This window comes from Bicyclus anynana, chromosome 11, assembly GCF_947172395.1.
Source record: "Bicyclus anynana chromosome 11, ilBicAnyn1.1, whole genome shotgun sequence".
In the NCBI taxonomy this organism is placed as follows: domain Eukaryota; kingdom Metazoa; phylum Arthropoda; class Insecta; order Lepidoptera; family Nymphalidae; genus Bicyclus; species Bicyclus anynana.
This window is the reverse complement of record NC_069093.1, coordinates 3815906-3834573: the sequence shown is the minus strand read 5'-3', so window position 1 is coordinate 3834573 and position 18668 is coordinate 3815906. Positions and strand designations below refer to the sequence as shown.

General features: G+C 32.9%; 3 protein-coding genes across 4 annotated transcripts in view; 2 read left to right on the top strand and 1 right to left on the bottom strand.

Annotated features, from left to right (window-relative positions):
* The first annotated feature begins 3836 nt into the window (after positions 1-3836).
* On the top strand, positions 3837-5742 carry LOC112052862 (zinc-type alcohol dehydrogenase-like protein SERP1785). The gene has a single exon (XM_024092094.2). It carries the CDS (start codon positions 4557-4559, stop codon positions 5598-5600), a length of 1044 nt encoding a protein of 347 aa, XP_023947862.2. The 5' UTR covers positions 3837-4556; the 3' UTR covers positions 5601-5742.
* On the bottom strand, positions 5610-8215 carry LOC112052863 (nudC domain-containing protein 3). Its single transcript, XM_024092095.2, has 5 exons — positions 7979-8215; positions 7454-7899; positions 6955-7140; positions 6408-6523; positions 5610-5881 (listed from the first exon to the last, which is right to left on the bottom strand). Exons 1-5 carry the CDS (start codon positions 8089-8091, stop codon positions 5729-5731), a joined length of 1014 nt encoding a protein of 337 aa, XP_023947863.2. The 5' UTR covers positions 8092-8215; the 3' UTR covers positions 5610-5728.
* Positions 8216-8520: 305 nt separating this feature from the next.
* Positions 8521-18668, top strand: part of LOC112052867 (uncharacterized) — a 61961-nt gene continuing 51813 nt past the window's right edge. The window contains exon 1 of one of the 2 annotated variants that reach the window (XM_024092101.2): positions 8521-8918. In XM_024092101.2, the coding sequence (XP_023947869.1) occupies positions 8793-8918 (126 nt within the window). In that variant the 5' untranslated portion in view covers positions 8521-8792. The remainder of the gene's footprint in view (positions 8919-18668) is intronic. The other variant, XM_024092100.2, reaches the window with a different exon arrangement.

Genomic DNA, 18668 nt, shown 5'->3' with positions numbered 1-18668 from the left:
GATCTGTGATTAAGGTTCTGCAAATGTAGCTGCAATAAATTCATTAATAACTGATACACACAGAGAATGCCTTCATAATAGTAATGAAGACGCTGAAAATATATTTTATTATATGATTAATAACAACAAGGTATATCATATTCATGATGTTCCTCATTTGTTAAAATGCTTCCGTAATAATTTTCAGAAGAAGGACTTGATCATTGGAAATCAGCATGCTCAATGGGCTTTCATTGAACGGGCTTATGCTACTGATGGTGCAGGAGGACGTGCCAGAACCATAGATTTAAACGATAAACATATAAACCCAAGTTCCTACGATAAGATGAAGGTAATTATGCATTACATTATATTAGGAAATGCTTTCTGAGGGAAGGGAGTGTAACAACTTCAGCTTCCCTACTCCAGACTGAGAATTAATATGAACTGTAGATTATAACTCCATACCATTTTTTGGGGTTTATGGGGGTGACAAGCGCAATATAAGAGTTACAAATGAAGTGTAACTCTCTAGCCTCTGCACCTCAACTCCACTCTCACTTTCATGAGGTGGACCCCGTTACTTCAAGCAACTTTGTGGAAGACTAGGAGAAATCCCAGTGGGAAACGGAGTCTACAAACAGACGAGAGTACAGGAGGGATTACTGGCGCAAATATTTTGGTCCAATAATCTGGTGATCTTAAAGCGAGGGAAGAATCACGTAAGGCTTTATTAATTAACAAGTACAAGCCATATCATCACAATATATACGGATGTCAAATATTTAAATAAGGCTACACTAGAAGATTCGCTCTGATAATCCTTTTGACTAATTTTGTCATTTGTGGGGTGGGAATATTATGAGTGGTATATAATAGTATAATTTTTGTAACTAGTATGTCTGAGAAATCTATAAATATAAAAGAAAGTCAGGTTTGTTACAACACTTATACCTCAAGAACAGCTGGACCGATTAGGCTAAAAATTGGTGGAGAGGAGCTTAGATCTAGGAGAAGAACATAGGATACTTATGGTAGAGGTAGAGTTGAGTAGAGTATGGTAGAGTAGGTGTTGGGTGGGAGTATGGTAGGGTAGCTGTTACTCTTTAACGCCGCAACTACTGAACCGATTTGGCTGAAATTTATAACGAAGACAGATATTACCCTGGATTAATTTAGGAATATCCCGGAAAATCTATGGTTCCCGCGGGATTTGTGAAAAACTGAACTTTCCACGTGGACGAATTCGCGGGCATCCGCTAGTTTAATATAATTTTGGTAAAAATTGTTTACGATTTTGACGAAGGTAAATCAAAAAATCATGATAATTAATTTTACTTTACAGGTCAAATATGCTTCAGACGTCTTCAGTTTTAGAGGTGTACACTGCCTTACTTTGGAAAATGAAGTCATATTATAAAGAACTTCGTTATAGTGTTCCATATGTCAACATGACTGCCTCTGTGGTCCAGTGGTTAGTCTATGTGTTCACAAGGTCCTGGGTTCAAATCCTGGGTAGAGCTAAATGAGATACTGAGTTTTTCCTTCTTTTAAGAAATTTTTAGTTATAATTATCAGCCGTGAGTTGGAAAGTTGGTGGCATTACACCCCATTAGTTCTAGTTCACAAACGCCATTTAGATTGAAACTTTTTCTCCTTCTCCTAGAACTATGATTGAGGTGTCATTTTTTCGGAAACACATTTGAAAAGCTTTTGAAAAAATTAAAGGGCTGCTTGCAAAAATTGCAAAAGTTATAAACAATTAACTAAAATATAAGGGGTTTGTTTTTTTAATATCAAAAACTATTTAAGATATTTCCAATTTGCCAAAAGATTCAAAAAGAAGAGGAAAATTGCTAACAAAAACTATAACCTTTAGAAGTCTGGCTTAATATTTATTGAACTAAATAACCTCTGGATCTACTGATTGACTTCCAAATTCTTTTACCATGTTATTTGTGAGTTTCATAGGCATATTTTTATCCTCCTATTCTCACCAAAACGGGAACTACGCGGGTGAAACCGGGGGGCGTCAGCTAGTTATGTATATAAATTCTGTAGGATTTTAAATAATTTTAACAGTTGTAAACTATTTCCAGGAGAAATACTTTATACTTATATACATAATACTAATTTACTTAATTTTACCTTACAGGTCAATTATTATGGTTCGGACGTCTTCAGTTACAGAGGTACACTGTACACTGCCTTTTACTTGGGAAAATGAAGTCATACGAAGATCTTAGTTATAGTGTTCCACAATTATGTTAACATAACTCTCTTACATACTTATAACATAAGCCTCTCTGGTTCAGTGGTTACCCTATGTGGTCACGAGGTCCGGGGTTATATAAGATACTGAGCTTTTCATCTAAGAAATTTTGACTTATAATTCTCAGTCCTTAGTTGGGAATTTAGTGGTGTTACACCCTGTGCCTCAGAGTGCATGTTAACCTGTCCCGGACAAGGCCACGTCCCGTAAATAATGGATAAAATGGTAGATACGCCACCTAATTCTACAATTCTACGTTTTATACTAATTTACTACCCTCTATAAGTGTACAAGTTTTTAAAATAATGGTTTTTTCGATTCAAAATTAGATTTCATCATTTTTTACCGGACAATGTGTTTTAAATCGGGTCCTAATGAAAGAAAAATAATTTTTACACAAAAAATAGTCAAATTAGTTATAGATAATAAGGTGGTGTATCTATCATATTAGTCTGATCTACATGTGCTCTTTAGTATAAAAAAAAAATGGTTGAGGTGTCATTCGATTCGGAATTGAATATACATAGTTTTTGAAAAATTTGAAGGCCCGCTCACTAAAATTGCAAAAGTTATAAATAATTCACTAAAAATTAAAAAGGGGTTCAAGCATTTTTATAGGAGACAGAACTTTTTTTTACTAAAGAGCAGTGACCACATTCCATCCAGTTTAAATGCGTTATATCCATTAATTACGCGACATCTGTCATATATTTTGTGAAGTAGTCATATAATTTTGTAACTGTACAATTTGGTATTTTATTGCATGGAAATGTTTACATTTTTATTAAAGAAATAAATAAAAGATTTTGCCTTTTTTTTTATCATACAAAAGAAAAAGTCTAGTAACAATATAAATAATCGAGATAAACGAAACCGGCATATCAGAAGACCGGTAACATTTTGCGGTTATATGGGATAACCACAAATAGTACGGCATAACCTACTTTCACAAATCAATTTAACTACGGAATAAACCTACGACCCCTTCCAACCATTTTCAAATTACTACAAGTATTTCCGTTTCCGCCGTGTAGGCACATTCTACATATACATAGAATAGAAAGAGAGGGCAAAGGGATTTTTAATGAAGATTTGCCTTGTATGAGAGAGATAAAGGATAAATTTATGAATGAAATTTGTGGTTATATGATTTTAAAATTATGAATGAAATTCAAATTTCTCAAATGTGCTAAGCAGTTTCTATGAAGTAAGCTGTCTGTATCTTTTTAGCCGTTTGTGGGTTCAAGGTTATTAGTATAAATAAAACTGCATACTGTATTTGCATAAAGCTGCTTATACATATTTAGTAAGCGTTGTATTCACTATTCACCAATGTCATAAGGTTGAAAAGTGCACCATTACTAAGCAATAAACGACTAAACATTGTTTAATGTTTGTGTTCGGTTATCGGTAGTTACTATTTACATAATAATTCAATGTATCGCCCAGTGTTGCCAGAAGGTTACTTTTGTAACCTTTTAGGTGATTTTTTGACTGCATTGGTTACTTTTAGGTTACATTAATAAAAAGGTTACTTTTACGTGATATTTCGGAATTTTTAGAAATAACTTACAATTTCGTACACCTAAAACAGAAAGGTCGTTAAATCAAGAAATGCGGACAAGTGCTCAAGAATTGATGTTTCTGTGTCAATTCAACTAACATTCTATTAACTTTTATTACCTTTCCAGTAAAAAATATGTATAGATTGTTAAACAAGGGACTGAACAGACCCATTGTATAAGAGGTGTTTCCTTTTTGTTCAATCTTCAAAATAAGGTCACAATTCACACTATAAATGAAGATGTCACAATTGACGTTGTGAAATAAGTAAGTTGCAGTAACATTGAATTTCTTAAAAGAATCAAGTATGAATTATTATTCACGTCGATTGTTTTTTAAATTCTTGCTCTTTAATGTTATTTTTCTTATTCCATGAGGAAAAGGCAAACAATCAGGGCCTTACATAAGATGATTCTATTTAGGAGTAACATCTTCTTCGGTATAAAGTAATTTAGTACTTGTCTAGCGGCAAACTTGACAAAAATTCGTAACAGACAGATATTAAAAAAAAAAAAATTACTTTAGCCCCTAGAGGCTGAAATGGTGGTTTAGCCATGCTGTGGAACGCAAAAAGCAAGAGTAGTTAGTGAAAAGGTTACTTTTTAGACAAAAAGGTTACTTTTTTTAATATTTTGGGTAACTTCTCACAAGACCCATCTGGCAACACTGGTATCGCCTGTTATCTATCATTGTTATCATAAGTTTGTGCGACACAAGTACATCTCAAGAACATTCAATCGAAATGGCAAGATTTTTACCGAAAACTATGAGGGCTGTAGGTCTTTACAAGTATTTACCGATTTCGGATCCGAGTAGCTTGCTTGATTTAGAAGTGGCGTTACCGACTGTGCAAAAGAATGATGTTCTAGTGGAAGTGAAGGCAACTGCAGTCAATCCTATCGACACTAAGCAGCGCGCACCGAAACCAACGATCGAAACATCTCCGAGAATTCTTGGCTTCGACGGAGCAGGCGTCGTCGTGGCTAAAGGTGATGCAACCAAATTATTTAAAATTGGAGATGAAGTATTTTTCACAGGCGATTTCAGGAGAACTGGTTCTAATGCACAATATGTAGCTCTTGATGAGGTAATAGTAGGCTTAAAGCCGAAAAATTTGACGTTCGAACAAGCAGCTGCCGTGCCATTAACTGGTGTAACTGCTTACGAATCTCTGTATGACCGATTGTTACTTTCAAAGAAAGATGCTGGTAAATCTCTGTTAATAATAAACAGTGCAGGAGGAGTTGGCTCAGTCGCTTCTCAATTGGCCAAAAATTTAGGCCTCAATGTAATTGGGACTGCTTCAAGAAAGGAAACTGAAGAATTTTCTTTAGCGCATGGAGTGGATACTGTCCTTAATCACACTAAAGATTTGATTCCACAACTGGAAGCTAAAGGCTTTGGTAATGGAGTAGACTACATATTAGTTAACTATGATCCATATCCTTACTGGGACACATTAATGCAGGCAATTAAACCACAGGGAAAGATATGTTTGATTGTAGACAGCAGTGGACTTGTGGATTTACAACCTCTAAAGGACAAAAGTGTGACATTAGTGTCAGAAATGATGCTCACCAGAATTAAATACAATACCGATGATAAATTCAGGCATCATGAGATACTCCAAAAAATTTCAAAGATGTTGGAAAATGGTCAATTGAAAACTACACTTACTAAAGTTTTGTCTCCTATTAATGCTGCTAATTTGAAGGAAGCTCATAAGCTTTTGGAAGAAAAACACACAATTGGGAAAATTGTTCTATCTAAGTTTGATGAACAATGAAAACTCAAGTTTTATTATACATTGTTTAATTTTTTATTGATATTATTATTACACACTCAACATTATATTTGTAATTTTAAATGCATTATAATAAATCTTTAAGGTTTTATATTAATCAATAAAGAAAATTACTTTTTGAGTACATTTGGATTAAATTCGGTGCCTTGGAAAGGAGAGCCAGGTGCATTCCATGCTTTTTTGAGTATTTCTATATTCCTAATTTCGTCACTTGTAGGCAGGCCTTTTAACTTCTGTTCTTGATTCCATTGCAACTCATGTATCTAAAAGGTTTAAGTTATTGTGGTTAAAATCTATTTAAAAATACACACAAGAGTAGAAGTAAGTATATCCCTTCATGATAATAAAATTATTGAGTGACAGCAGTAATATAGAAGAAAATAAAGACTACACTGGTTTTTTCAAAGTTTACAAAACAGAACATAAAATGCTAAAGCTAAAAGCTAACACTTTAATAAAAAGTAAAAGAAGATGAGGTCTGCATGTCCTCATATATGAAGTCTATCTCCTATTAATAGAAATTAGAAAACAAAAGATCACAACTTTCAACTGTAATTTAAAGTTATTAAGTTTTTTTTATCAAACATTGAAGAATAACATATTATTTCTTATATTCAGTCAACATCATAATTTCTTACTAAGTCAGGAGTTTGTCAGTGTGCTATATTTTTACACTATTTGTGTTCGTTTAGGACACATCCCTAGGTACAGAGTGTTCTCTAAACTAAAAATGACAGAAGCTAATTCCTGAGAAGCAATTATACTGTGGTTTACTATTAAATATCTTACCTTAGCAATATGATCTTCTGGCAATTCATTTAGGGGTCGTGAACAATCAATTTTGGAAATGTCAATTTCTTCTTCAGCATTTAATAATTTATTCCACCAGCGTTCTTGAACTTTTTCTGTGTGATTAATATTATTAATTTATTACATTGTTTTTTATTGATAATTAATAAAAGTTATATAAATTGGTGGGCAAATTATAACAAGAAACACATTAAAACTTAGCAGGTGAAGAAAAAGCTTTTATCAAAACAATCATAAGATTATGGAGAAGATACCACATGCCCTAAGGCCTTGTTTGCCCAAGAATACTTTTTTTTAAATTTGTCAGCTTTTTTTGTAAATTTGACCAATATTTCCATTCCTGTCTAACTAGTCTGGAAAGTGAAAAGACTGTATTGGAAGTGGGTATGACAATAGACCCCCAAGGGTGGTTTGAACCCCACCCCGTTAGGTGGGGATCAAACCACCCTTCCGTGATTAGTCTGCCTATTGAGCTATTGAGGCTTCAAAAATATTATGATAGTATAGTATGTGACACCATTACTACCTAAATGTAACAGCAATCGTCCCTCGCTGATACTCCAAAAGCTATCCAGTGTCTTTATTTTATATGGTAGTGCATCATTTATGATTATATCACCATTGCGGCACGCTACAGTCAAGTCTCCAGGATTTATTGTAACTTTAAGCTCTTTAGAGGATTTTATATCTGGTGGTAGTTTTACTGTTACATCTGAAAAGAAAAATACAATACACCTATGAGTCAGTGAACAGGGACTTTAACATCCCGTAATGTTGTATTTGTGAAATAATAAAGTGTTTCTCAGAAATCCTGGTGATGTAAACTTTGTTATTTTTGGTTATATCTAATTTGTATTATAAAAAATGTGACAGCTTGTTTGAATGTTTGGTTGGACTTTAAATAACTTAATCACACCAGAACAAGTTTATAGATCTGGATGAAGTAACACATAGGCTACTTTTTCTCTGATCATCCCACAGAAATTGTGCCTATATAAAAAAGTTCTTAATTATTTTATGGTTACCTAAGTCCATGATAGTCTGTGCCCAAGAGTATTTTTCTCTTATTGCTCCATTGTAAGATTCACTATTTTTTTGAGTTGGTATCACTGGAGGCTCATAATCATCAGGAATGATTGAACTCTTGTCTTTTGTCTTAATCTCACAACTTTCAATGTTTTCTTGTATCTTATTTTGATTATTACTGTTATCACTTGTTTCATTGTCTTGTATGGTAGCGCTTTCCATGGTGTCATTAATTTCATCCATGTCATCATCTGCTATGACTTCCACTTCTTGTGCTACAGTAGAGCACATAATCTCGTTCATATCTGATGAAGTGTCAGTGTTAGGGTGCCAGTTTTTTGGGTCACATCTTCGCAACACTTTTAGCACCAGCTCCTCCGCCACTCCTGGGGGGAATCCCATGTTTTTATATTCAGTATCTTCGGGAACATAGTAGAAATCAGTTCTGAAATGAAATTAAAATATGCTTTAGTTTTACGTTGAATAGTTGTTTAGTTTGTTAATTTTGAATATCGAATTACTACCGTCTCGCAAGAAAATTGAATATTGTCGACAAAAAACCCAATATCGATTTTTCGTTCACCAAAATAGAAGTCAGCACATCGTCGTATTTAGCGTATTCTGCAGAATATGCCATTTTACATAATGTTTTATATTTACACTTCCCACTTGTTAGAAACTAATAGTTATTTTATGCCGTAAAGGTATTATTAATATTAAATAACAATAGGGCCGAAAAAATTGTTTACATGACAGTTGACATTGACAGTAAATATTTTTGCTTTTTGACAATTCTACTCTACCACAGAAAAACAACTACTTGTCTATGATTATTTTTAACAAATTATTTGTCTACAATAATTTAGGATTAATTTAATTTTAATTTTTATTTGCATATATTTAATATACTAAATCTAAATGAAAACCTTTTTAAAATATATAAACGTTTGTTCACGTTGTGTATCATAGATAAAATACGAATTGAAATTTTTAAGTCTGGTATCACGGAACCGGTTATTGTAATTTAAATTCCTGCCACTTGAGGGAGTTGGTTCGCTTTCGAAAGTTTCACATCCGCAAGAGAGCGGCAAGGTAAGACGGAGCGAAGTAGGCGAAGAACCAAGAAGTCTCGCGCGCGAACTCTGTACGCTGCAGTAGGCGATGACCGCATTCATATGAGTTTTTATTACATTGTGAGAGTGCTGTCGTGTTTCCCGTCCCGTTAAGTGTTTACGAAAATGCTGTATAGGTGAACTTCCCGAATAAACATAGTGTTGTGATTGTGTCTATATACCCTATTCCTTCTACTTTTTTTACTGTCTCTTGAAGGTTGTTAAAATGCCTTGCTCAGCGGTAACTTTGTCTATAGCGACCATTACAGCGATCGTGGCCGCTGCTCTAATGGCAATTGCATTCTCTACCGACAACTGGCTGTATGTTGAAGTTAAACGCAACAGTATACAGGTAAACAAAATATTTATTTACTTTAAAATTATTATTAAGTCCATTTCTTGTATACAAAAAATCGTCCTACCGTCTATTTGGTAACCGTTAAAAATATTTAAATTGTTAAAAGTTAAAAATTATTAAAATCTTAATTTTGAATTTAGAACTTTGAAATGACAATTTTTTAGGACATGCCTGAATTACTATTATTGGCAGGAACTGTTTTTCTAAAGATGAACTAGACGAACGAATAACTAAGCTTCGTAAACTCTGGCCTTTAGGGAAGTTAATTTGTAGATATAATTTATTGTAGGTAGGTACTTCCATATAAGTACGAACAAGTTATCATATTCATAATGCACCGCACAAGCAATACGAATACCTAAGTAGGTATCAGGCTATAACGCAATTTGATCGTCAATTGTTTTTAAAACTTGGTCAACAAACCACGACGACCTCAAATTGTGAACGAAGATACCATCAAAATGTTACAAGCAGGTAGGTATCTCCTTATACCTACTTTATGCCTGTTTTGTATATTTTATTTAAGTAATTTATCTTATCCATCAAATTTTGTGTAGCTACCTACATAAACAATTTTTTTCAAAGAAAAAAAACGTGTTTAATACAGAAAAAATCATCAGTATTTTTCGAGTTTGCAGACATACTTACACACTCTCACACAATATATGTATCAGAGGTATCATTATCATAATAATTATCAGTAAATTTTATCGGTCCACATTAAGGCTTCCTCCCTCTTGCTCTAATGCGGGTGGGCTTTTAGGATACATACGGGTCGTAAAACAGAACCTCATTCACTTCGAAACATAATTTAAATTATATAGAATATATACCTGCTACTATGCTTTTAATTTCAGGAAAAAATCTTCGTCAAAACAACAAAACATTCTACTTATAACAAGAAAATAATACACAATAATTACAAGAAAAGTAGGAAATATAACACCTACCAGTGATTATTGTGTAAGATTTATAATCAACTAGCAAAACCTAGTTTTCAGAACCATTCCTGTGGGAATATAGGTATAAAATAAAGCTCTGATAATGAAGTTTGTTGGTGAAAGAAAAATCGGTCCAGTAGTTTTCGAATTATTTCGTTAAGTACATAGAAAAATACAAATCTTTCGATTCATATTATTGTAAGTATATATTAAGGTATATTGACACGTTTTAATATCAAGTCCTTGCCGCACCGTTAGAGTAGACACGTTACGCATAAATATGCACGTATTTAATAGCACGAACATGTGTGGCTAACTGTACTATTCCGTGAGTGAGTACGGCGCATCCATTCGAGCAGAAGAAACATTGAATTGAGTTGATGCAAGTTAAAAAAAACATAAGCTTCTAGAAAGAAACAAGGTATAGTAAAACATCCGCATCACTCGTAAAATAGTTTGAATCTCAAATAATGGTAAAATGCGGGTAATTAAGAAATAAACTATGTATTGTAAGTATGTCAGTGGCGTAAACAATATAAAATGCTAGTAGATATAACTGTCGTGCATTTACCTTAATGGATTTAGGGGTTTTAGTAGGTATCCCACAGGAATTGTGATTTTTGGAATAAAAAGAACCATTTTGTCCATTTTTTTCTAAATCCATCAAGCCCATCGGCTTTGTGGATAAGCTGGAATAGGTGATTAAAAAGTCAAATACGTATTTGTACTATAAGTAATAGTTTTATAAAATTTTCCCAATACGGGTAAAACAGATGTTTAAGGTAGACAGTGTTCTTACATGCACCTATTAAGTGCACGCTACTGCTAAATGGACTTTGTACTAAAATGATAAACTACATATTACGCATTTCTGCAGAACATGCAAAATTCGACGAATTAACAATGAACTAACGCTGCTGACCAAGAATAAACAATTAAAGTATAGGGAAAAGATAAGAAGACGGACATTGGTGGCTGAACAATAACAAATCTCAACTACAAGTAAATCCTAAAAGGTCTTATCGATACCGACACTTCGAGGGAGTCTACATTTATGATGTAAAACCGTTGACCTCTTCAAAACTAGACCCACAATCATAGACTAAAAAACCTCCTCACTAAATTATGGTATCACTAGACTTTAGACGTCGTTTTACTAATTCAATATAAACGAAACATTTTCACCCGTTTAGGGTTGATTTTGCTCTGTATTTGGTTTTTTTTGGAAACAGGTTTATTTGCTTTGTCTATTCTAAAACTGTCCAACACAAAATGTGAACAGATTTTAAGTGAAATTATCTATATTAAGATTTGTGAAAAATCCGCATACTCTCTAAAGTTCCTTTTATTACGCGGAAATTATAATTATCGTATAAAATGATTGGCAATGCGAGGAAAAAATATTCACTAAACATAGAACACAGTTCCACGCTAATACACTCAAAGGAGGTTTTTTTCTCTACCTGCTTTTAAAATGGCCTACCTGCGGTAGATATTGTTTCGTTTTGCGGAATGTGTTCCCAGAATTGACTTGCTTGAATGTCTAAAATATGTTTATATTGCACCATGGGAGTCTAATGTGTCTAAATTAGCAAATTACACCATTTTCATGTAATTAACATAATTTACTTATGAGTATTTGCTACAAAAAATGTTCTGAATTGTTCACTGTTAAGAAGCTATTTTAGACAGCTTTGGTTCGATTCCTTTTTCGGACAATTATTCTCAGACCCACTAAACTAGCTAGTGGTGAATTTTCACTTAATTAGAGGGTAGGATCTTTGTTTAAAATTCGAACTAAAACACACTAAAACCAATTTAATCAGTCTAATTGAGGGTATCTTTGTTTAAAGTGCGATCTAAAACAGACTAAAATAAAATTCCATGAATCTAAATACCCTTTTATTAATATTTAAATTTTTATGTTGATCTACTAATGAAGAATTCTATTTGGGTTTTAAGTATCTCAATTAGGTACTTATTTGCTACCTAAGAATGAAAACGAAGAATGTTGATTCAGCCATTTATGTTTTCTAACGGATAACAGTGAAGATTGAGGAACGCTATAGCCTATAATCAAAGGCTTTGTAAACTTCTAAGTACGAAGTTTACCTAATACATACCAAGTTTAATCTAAAATGCTTTAATTTTGTACTCGTTGCAACGTTGCTTTGTCATGCGTTTCAGTTTTAATGCTCTTCTAACATAGTTATCACTGACTGCACCGTATAAATTGTAGGTTACGTTCAGTTCTGTATATTAGGTACATGCAAAAATGGAATACTTACAATCTCAAAATTATTTTTGCTTCTCTCGCATTCATTTAGATTCAAAGACTATCAGTTATTGCAAGAAATTCTGAATGAATCAGATTTGCTAACTTGTACGTAATGTGTATTTTCGAATCTTTAAAAAGTTGAAAGCAATAAACAGTGAGTACCTACTTGATCAAGTTATTCGTCGAAAAACTGACAAATTCAAGCGATAACGCCACCGAAATTGACTAAATACGATTTAAATAGAACAGCTGCTGTACGTTTTAGTCCGAAACCAGAGCTTGTTGACGGTTGATCCTACAAAGATCGATTGCAAACTTCGGAGAAGACTGACGTAACTTTGAAGCTTGAATGCGTCAAGGAAACAATTTCGAGGAGACTAGCAAAATTTAATTAATTATTATTTACCATGTTAAACTTTTGCAAAGTCATGCCATGCCTGCTTCAATTCAATAGTGAAGACACAGTGCAAGTAGGTACCTATTTACCCTCCATTAAAAAAATAAATGATCGAATCCAGAGTACAAAAAAATACACTCAAATATAGAACCTTTAATTAGAATATTACAAATATAGAATACCTTTTTGAAGACCTTTGAGTATAGAACTTTCAGAAATCGTATCGTTTTCATAAAAACGAGTCATGTGGTGAAACCTTAGTAGTTTCTTGTATCCATCTCGAACTATTTCCTTTGTACCACACACACATCCAAAACATCCGGTCTGAGCTGAAACCGATGGATTTCTAATTATAATGCATTTAAATTTCAAATAATTTCCACTTTCCGCTTTAGAAAGCGTCTTTGAAATCGACCACACATACAATTTGACGATGTCGATATCGATACGTACTAAATTTTATGTTCTTATTAATTTTATTAAACTCGGAATTCTTAACTAAGTATTAGTTGATTACACAATATTGAATATCTATCTACTGATTTCTTTGTATAGTCAATGTATGCAGGGAAGTCTGTTTTGCTTTGGATGATGGTAAGATGAGAGACCAAGCACGTTTGTGTCCATAAACTGACATCTAAGTGGCACGTCGATTCTCCTTTACCAAGTTCTAATAATTTTTCCTCTACATCTCATATTTAGTTTACTACGAGTAAATCTTAACCGGAAATCTTAAAGTTTATCAAATAAAATTATATATAAATTCCTATTTTTATTATATTCTATTAACATTGTTAAAAATTAAAAAAAAATTACAGATAAAAATGTTAACCTCATCACGATTAGTGTATTGGTAGAATTTTATTCTGCAAAAATTTAAAAAATGTTTAAATTCTGCACAGAATAGTCATTAATTTGTAAGTCACATAGATTAAGAAAACGTTACTTTCTTTTGCGTTTCTTTGCAGTATCTTAAATGTATTTAAATTGTTATGCAAACTCGAAGAAAGTTGTGGTGGTACAACGATGCGTCGTTTCTTCCGAGATTTTTTTGCTTTTTGTATGAAATGTTTTGTAGGCTAACCCAAGAGCACAAAGGCTTTTGTACAAAATCAAAATGGCTGCTGTTCCTTTTTTTATGATTGTGTAAGTGCCGTAGGCTCCTTAGGGGACCTCAGCGGCGTCACCGGGGTGTTTGGGCGAGCGCAGACGCATCGCCTGATGAGGCCCGAAGGCAGAAGCAGACTAGATTGGCGGTACGACTCTCTAAGGGCATCTCCTTTGAGACTCGGACCACGGCTTAGAGGGCCGTTCGGGAAGGGTGTTTTGACTTGAGTGTATCAGTACGGGCGCCTCGAGAGTGAGTTAAAAAGCCTAAGTCTGGGTGACGTCAGATAATCAAGTATATCCAAGTATTTGCTTGATTAGTATTTATCAAAATACCTAGTTCCGTTTTGAAGTTCACGTGCCTAACTCAATTTGCACAGTATCTATATTTAGCTACGTAAACAAAATAACAAAAAGTAACCTAGACACGATTTTATTATACTTACCTACTCTACGCGGTGACAAAAGAAATGATTGTTACATGATTTCCAATACGGCTTGCTTTTATTTATAAACAAAGCGTGTTTGTATTTGAGAAGGAATTTTGCTTCAATTTTCATAAATATTCACATAAACGTGAAGACAAAATATACCTTATTGGAACACCGTGATTGATTTAAGCTCCATAATATCTACTAGGCTATTAACTATTTTGTAACGATAATTTTTATAACTCGCAAGTGCGAGTATCGAATTCACCTCTATCTCTCTTTGTTTATCACTATACTGTAGAATGAGAAAGATAGCGGCAAATTCGAAACTCGCACTTGCGAGTTATACAAAACTCGCAAGTTAGAGATTAGCCGTGCTGTTCTCCTACGTGGAGGGATGTTTGCAGTGGACAATTAGAAATAGGTTGACGATGATGACTTTGAGAGACTTGCTTGATTTTTAGAACATATTTGCTTGATTTTAAGAGCATATTTCCTTGAGTTTTAGTAGATATTTGCTTGGTTTAAAATCTATTATCGATTGCAAATTGTAACGACGTGTTTACTTAATTGAATTTATTAAATACTTTACAGGAAGTAATTTAATTAACAAGGCCCAATACGTTTCAAAATTCTGCCACTAATGAATACTTTATTTAGTAGGTAGGTAGGTACCAGTAATTATTATTGGTATTGTAATATTAGACCATGTGCCATATTAAGCCAAATGCACATTCTATGATAGACAGGTAATATATATATATGCGACAATTTGGGCTAAATATGTTTTGTATTACATATAATTAGGTGCTAGATAAAAATTACCTCTAAATATCGTTAGATTTAAAATTATTAAGATCAGCGAAGTTAGATAGGTGCTTAATTTTATTGTTGACATGAAAATATGTTAAAAAGTATGAAAATTTGTATTATAATTTGAAATTTTGAACGATTTCTGCAAAGTTAGCGTCATGTCACTTGATATTTTTTGTTTTTCAGGCTTCTGTCTGTTCGTAGGTATATTTATATAGCTCTTACATTTACATTACGAATATGTTAATTTATAAGAGCTTTAGAAGAGTACATTTACATATTTTATTAAAGATATTTAGGGTTCCTATTAAAGTTGTTAAATAATGATAATTAATTGTAATGTTCGGTTGATATTCACATACTCGTAGTAAAACCTCAGACTTGATCAGACTTGGTAAAAAGATTAAAAAAAAACATCATTCAAGTCAAAAGAGCCTCTTGTAACTGTATTTTTATACAAATTAGCGTTGTCATCAGCCTCCAATAATATAAAATGTGCGATTAACAACTCAAGAAAACCTGCGTAACCGGTTGTGCTAAATTCTAAAACCACATGTTCATATGAAAATTTGTCATTAAAGTAGATACATTGGCAGTTTTTTAATGTTACGAATATGTCGGTCAGAATTCAAAGAAAAACTAAAAAAAAAAATTGCGGTTTAGACTTACAACGGTCCGGAAGAAATAATTTCTTATGTCCTTTCACTTTAATAAACTATTGACTAATTTTTAAACTATCTCTGACTTCATTAAAGTTTCGTTTTCCTCAATAAAATTTTCGTGTATGAAAATTTTAAAAAGAAAAAATATTAGTAGGTTATTAGTTTTTCCAGAAACTTTACTTTGTGTAAATAGTTTTGTAAGTGTTATGCATCTACTTCCTTTTGTAATGGAAATAAACAGCGTGCAAATGTCACTAACGCGTCAAGAAAGCGGAATAGAACAAACACGTCAGTAGGAAGTCGTGAGAAGTAGGCGTAAGCAAGAAAGCAGGTTGTCTATTAATCGTTTATTGTTGGCAGCCCTCTTTGACTTAGTAAGAGAAACTAAAAACGCCGTAAAGAAACGTTGATTTGCCAAAAAAAAATTGATAGATTCAATATACTTTGCTGATTTTATGCAAAAACACAACTATCTTGACTAGCTCGCGGCTTTTCTTGCTTTAAATGTAGGTTTTCGTAGTCGAATATTTGCATGCGTATAATTTAGAATATAAGTTTAGAATCATCGTACATCCATAATTACTATAAAGGGTTCATAATCTTTCCTACTAATATTATAAACGCGAAAGTTTGTACGAATGTTTGTTATTATTTAACGCCGCAACTACTGAACCAATTTTGCTGAAATTTAAAACGAAGATAGATAATATCCTGAATCAAGACATAGGGTACTTTTTATCCCGAAAAAAATTATGGTTTTTGTGAGATTTGCGAAAAACTGAATTCCACGCGGAAGAAGTCTTGGGCATCCGCTAGTATTAATATATATATATATATATATATAAAAACGCTTTTAATTCGTGGGCTTAAGCTTAGATAGACGTAACATTTGCTATATTTTACAATGGTATTGTTACTCTTATGTTTATACATATATATATATATATGTATAAACATAAGAGTAACAATACCATTGTAAAATATAGCAAATGTTACGTCTATCTAAGCTTAAGCCCACACATACATACATACATACATATATATATACATACATATATACATACATATATATATATATATGTACATATACATACATACATACATATATATATATATATGTATAAACATAAGAGTAACAATACCATTGTAAAATATAGCAAATGTTACGTCTATCTAAGCTTAAGCCCACGAATTAAAAGCGTTTTGAAACGCTAACTCCACATTTATTTGAGGCGAATGCAGTAACAATTTCGAAGCATATTTGCTTTAACACCGAAGTTATCAAACGTTACATAAGCTATGTTAACGGTTATGGCAAATTGGGATCGTCATAACGCAAATAGAGATTCAAATTCTTGGAAAGTGTGAATAATTTTCCAATGTACGATCATTATCACCTTTCACGATTGCTTGTATATTAAGATTTATAGTTTTCCGGCCTTTCACTAGACTGCTTTCGTCAGTATAAATGAAGCACAGCATAAAGTTAATGGATTGTAATATATACTTTTTAACATAGTAAAAGTATTTTAAATATTAGGTAGGTTTAGTAATTCCTGAGAATCCAGGAATTACATGAGTATATTTTTGTTTAATTTAAATTGTGTTAGGTATAGCGCTTTGAATTTCTTCTACACTTGTGCTCTATATTAAATCACTATCTTCTTATACATCCTCCGCTGCGTAGAACTGTATTTGGCCAATTCTCTTAGTCCTACGAGTAGAATATGTAAGACCTTCAATAATATGATTAATGTTTACTCAGAATCAATATAGTTTTACGAAAAAGAAGCATCTCCACTTGGAACTCTTGTGGCAAATTTGCTCGTCTTATTTTATTGCTTTCTTTCTCTAATTTTTTTTCTATTAAAGCTAATTATGTATATTTATTTTATATTTATGTTATCTTTTATTTAATTTGTTCTTTATTCCATACTGTGTTTATTTGGAAATAATTACTACAGCCGTATTAATTTATAATTTAGTTAAATTTTACTGTTTTAGTTACTTAGTGTAATCTATACTTATAATAAATCTGTAGAGAGGTCAATTCTGTACATGAAATATTTTTCCAAAATAACTACCAGGGGGTGATTAGTGATCAATACTAATGCCAAAAATGCAATTAGTGAAATTTTTGTCTGTCTGTCTGTCTGTATGTTCGTAATAGAAACAAAAACTACTCGACGGATTTTAACGAAACTTGGTACAATTGTTCTTCATACTCCTGGGCAGGTTATAGTATACTTTTCATCATGCTACCATCACTAGGAGCGGAGCAGTGAAGGGAAATGTTGGGAAAACGGGAGAAGTTACTCCATTTTAAGCTTCCGTCGCGTGTGCAGCCTTAATGAATAGGGTAGGGGTAGGGTAGGGGTAGGGTAGGGATAGGGTAGGGTAGGGTAAGGTAGGGTAGGGGTAGATGAAAGTTTACATCGACTTTCACGCGGACGAAGTCGCGGGCGTCCGCTAGTTGTAAATAAACCTAATAAATAAATAAATTCCTATAGATTTCTCTCAAATCTTGTCATAGTTGCTAATTTCAAGTAGACTTAGTAGGTAGTTGGTTTACAAGCACTTTTGATATGGACCCTATATTTATAAAACGACTTCCAGTTTATCAAAATGCCCTTTCATCAAAGGAATTTGCAAAAAAGTTTCATTACAACTTTCTCACAAATCGCACATTCTGGTTGTGCGGTTGCGAAAGTCTAATTTGTGTAATAACGCTTGCTACAATAGGGTCACCTGGTTGCGTGTTTCAACACAAACCAGTTGCTAATGTATTCGACGACGTCGTTCGGTTATTATCAATTGAATATTTATAATCGAATCATTCTCCGTAGGTATTGTCCAAGTTCCTAACGGCCTATTAATGGTATTGCAGGAACTAGTTTTTTTTTATTCATTAGAATTATTTGAAATTAGCATGAAGATTATTAGGTAGACTGATTTCCATTAACGTATACTTTCTGAATTCTATTCATCAAATATGAACTCAGCAAGTTTGGGATTTATCAGTGAATCCATAGTAATGTAGTTTCCTGACCAATGTTTTATGATGCACACAATCAAAATTGAAATGCCTTGGACAAATCACAAAATACTCCTAAAG

Bases quoted from the DNA above. Each gene is read 5' to 3' on its own strand.
- LOC112052862 (XM_024092094.2), top strand. From the start codon at position 4,557: ATGGCAAGATTTTTACCGAAAACTATGAGGGCTGTAGGTCTTTACAAG.
- LOC112052863 (XM_024092095.2), bottom strand. From the start codon at position 8,091: ATGGCATATTCTGCAGAATACGCTAAATACGACGATGTGCTGACTTCT. The intron at 6,524-6,954 runs GTAGTAATGGTG...TTAATCACACAG, and splicing joins ACGATTGCTGTTACATTTAG to AAAAAGTTCAAGAACGCTGG. The intron at 5,882-6,407 runs GTAAGATATTTA...TAAACCTTTTAG, and splicing joins CAGAAGATCATATTGCTAAG to ATACATGAGTTGCAATGGAA.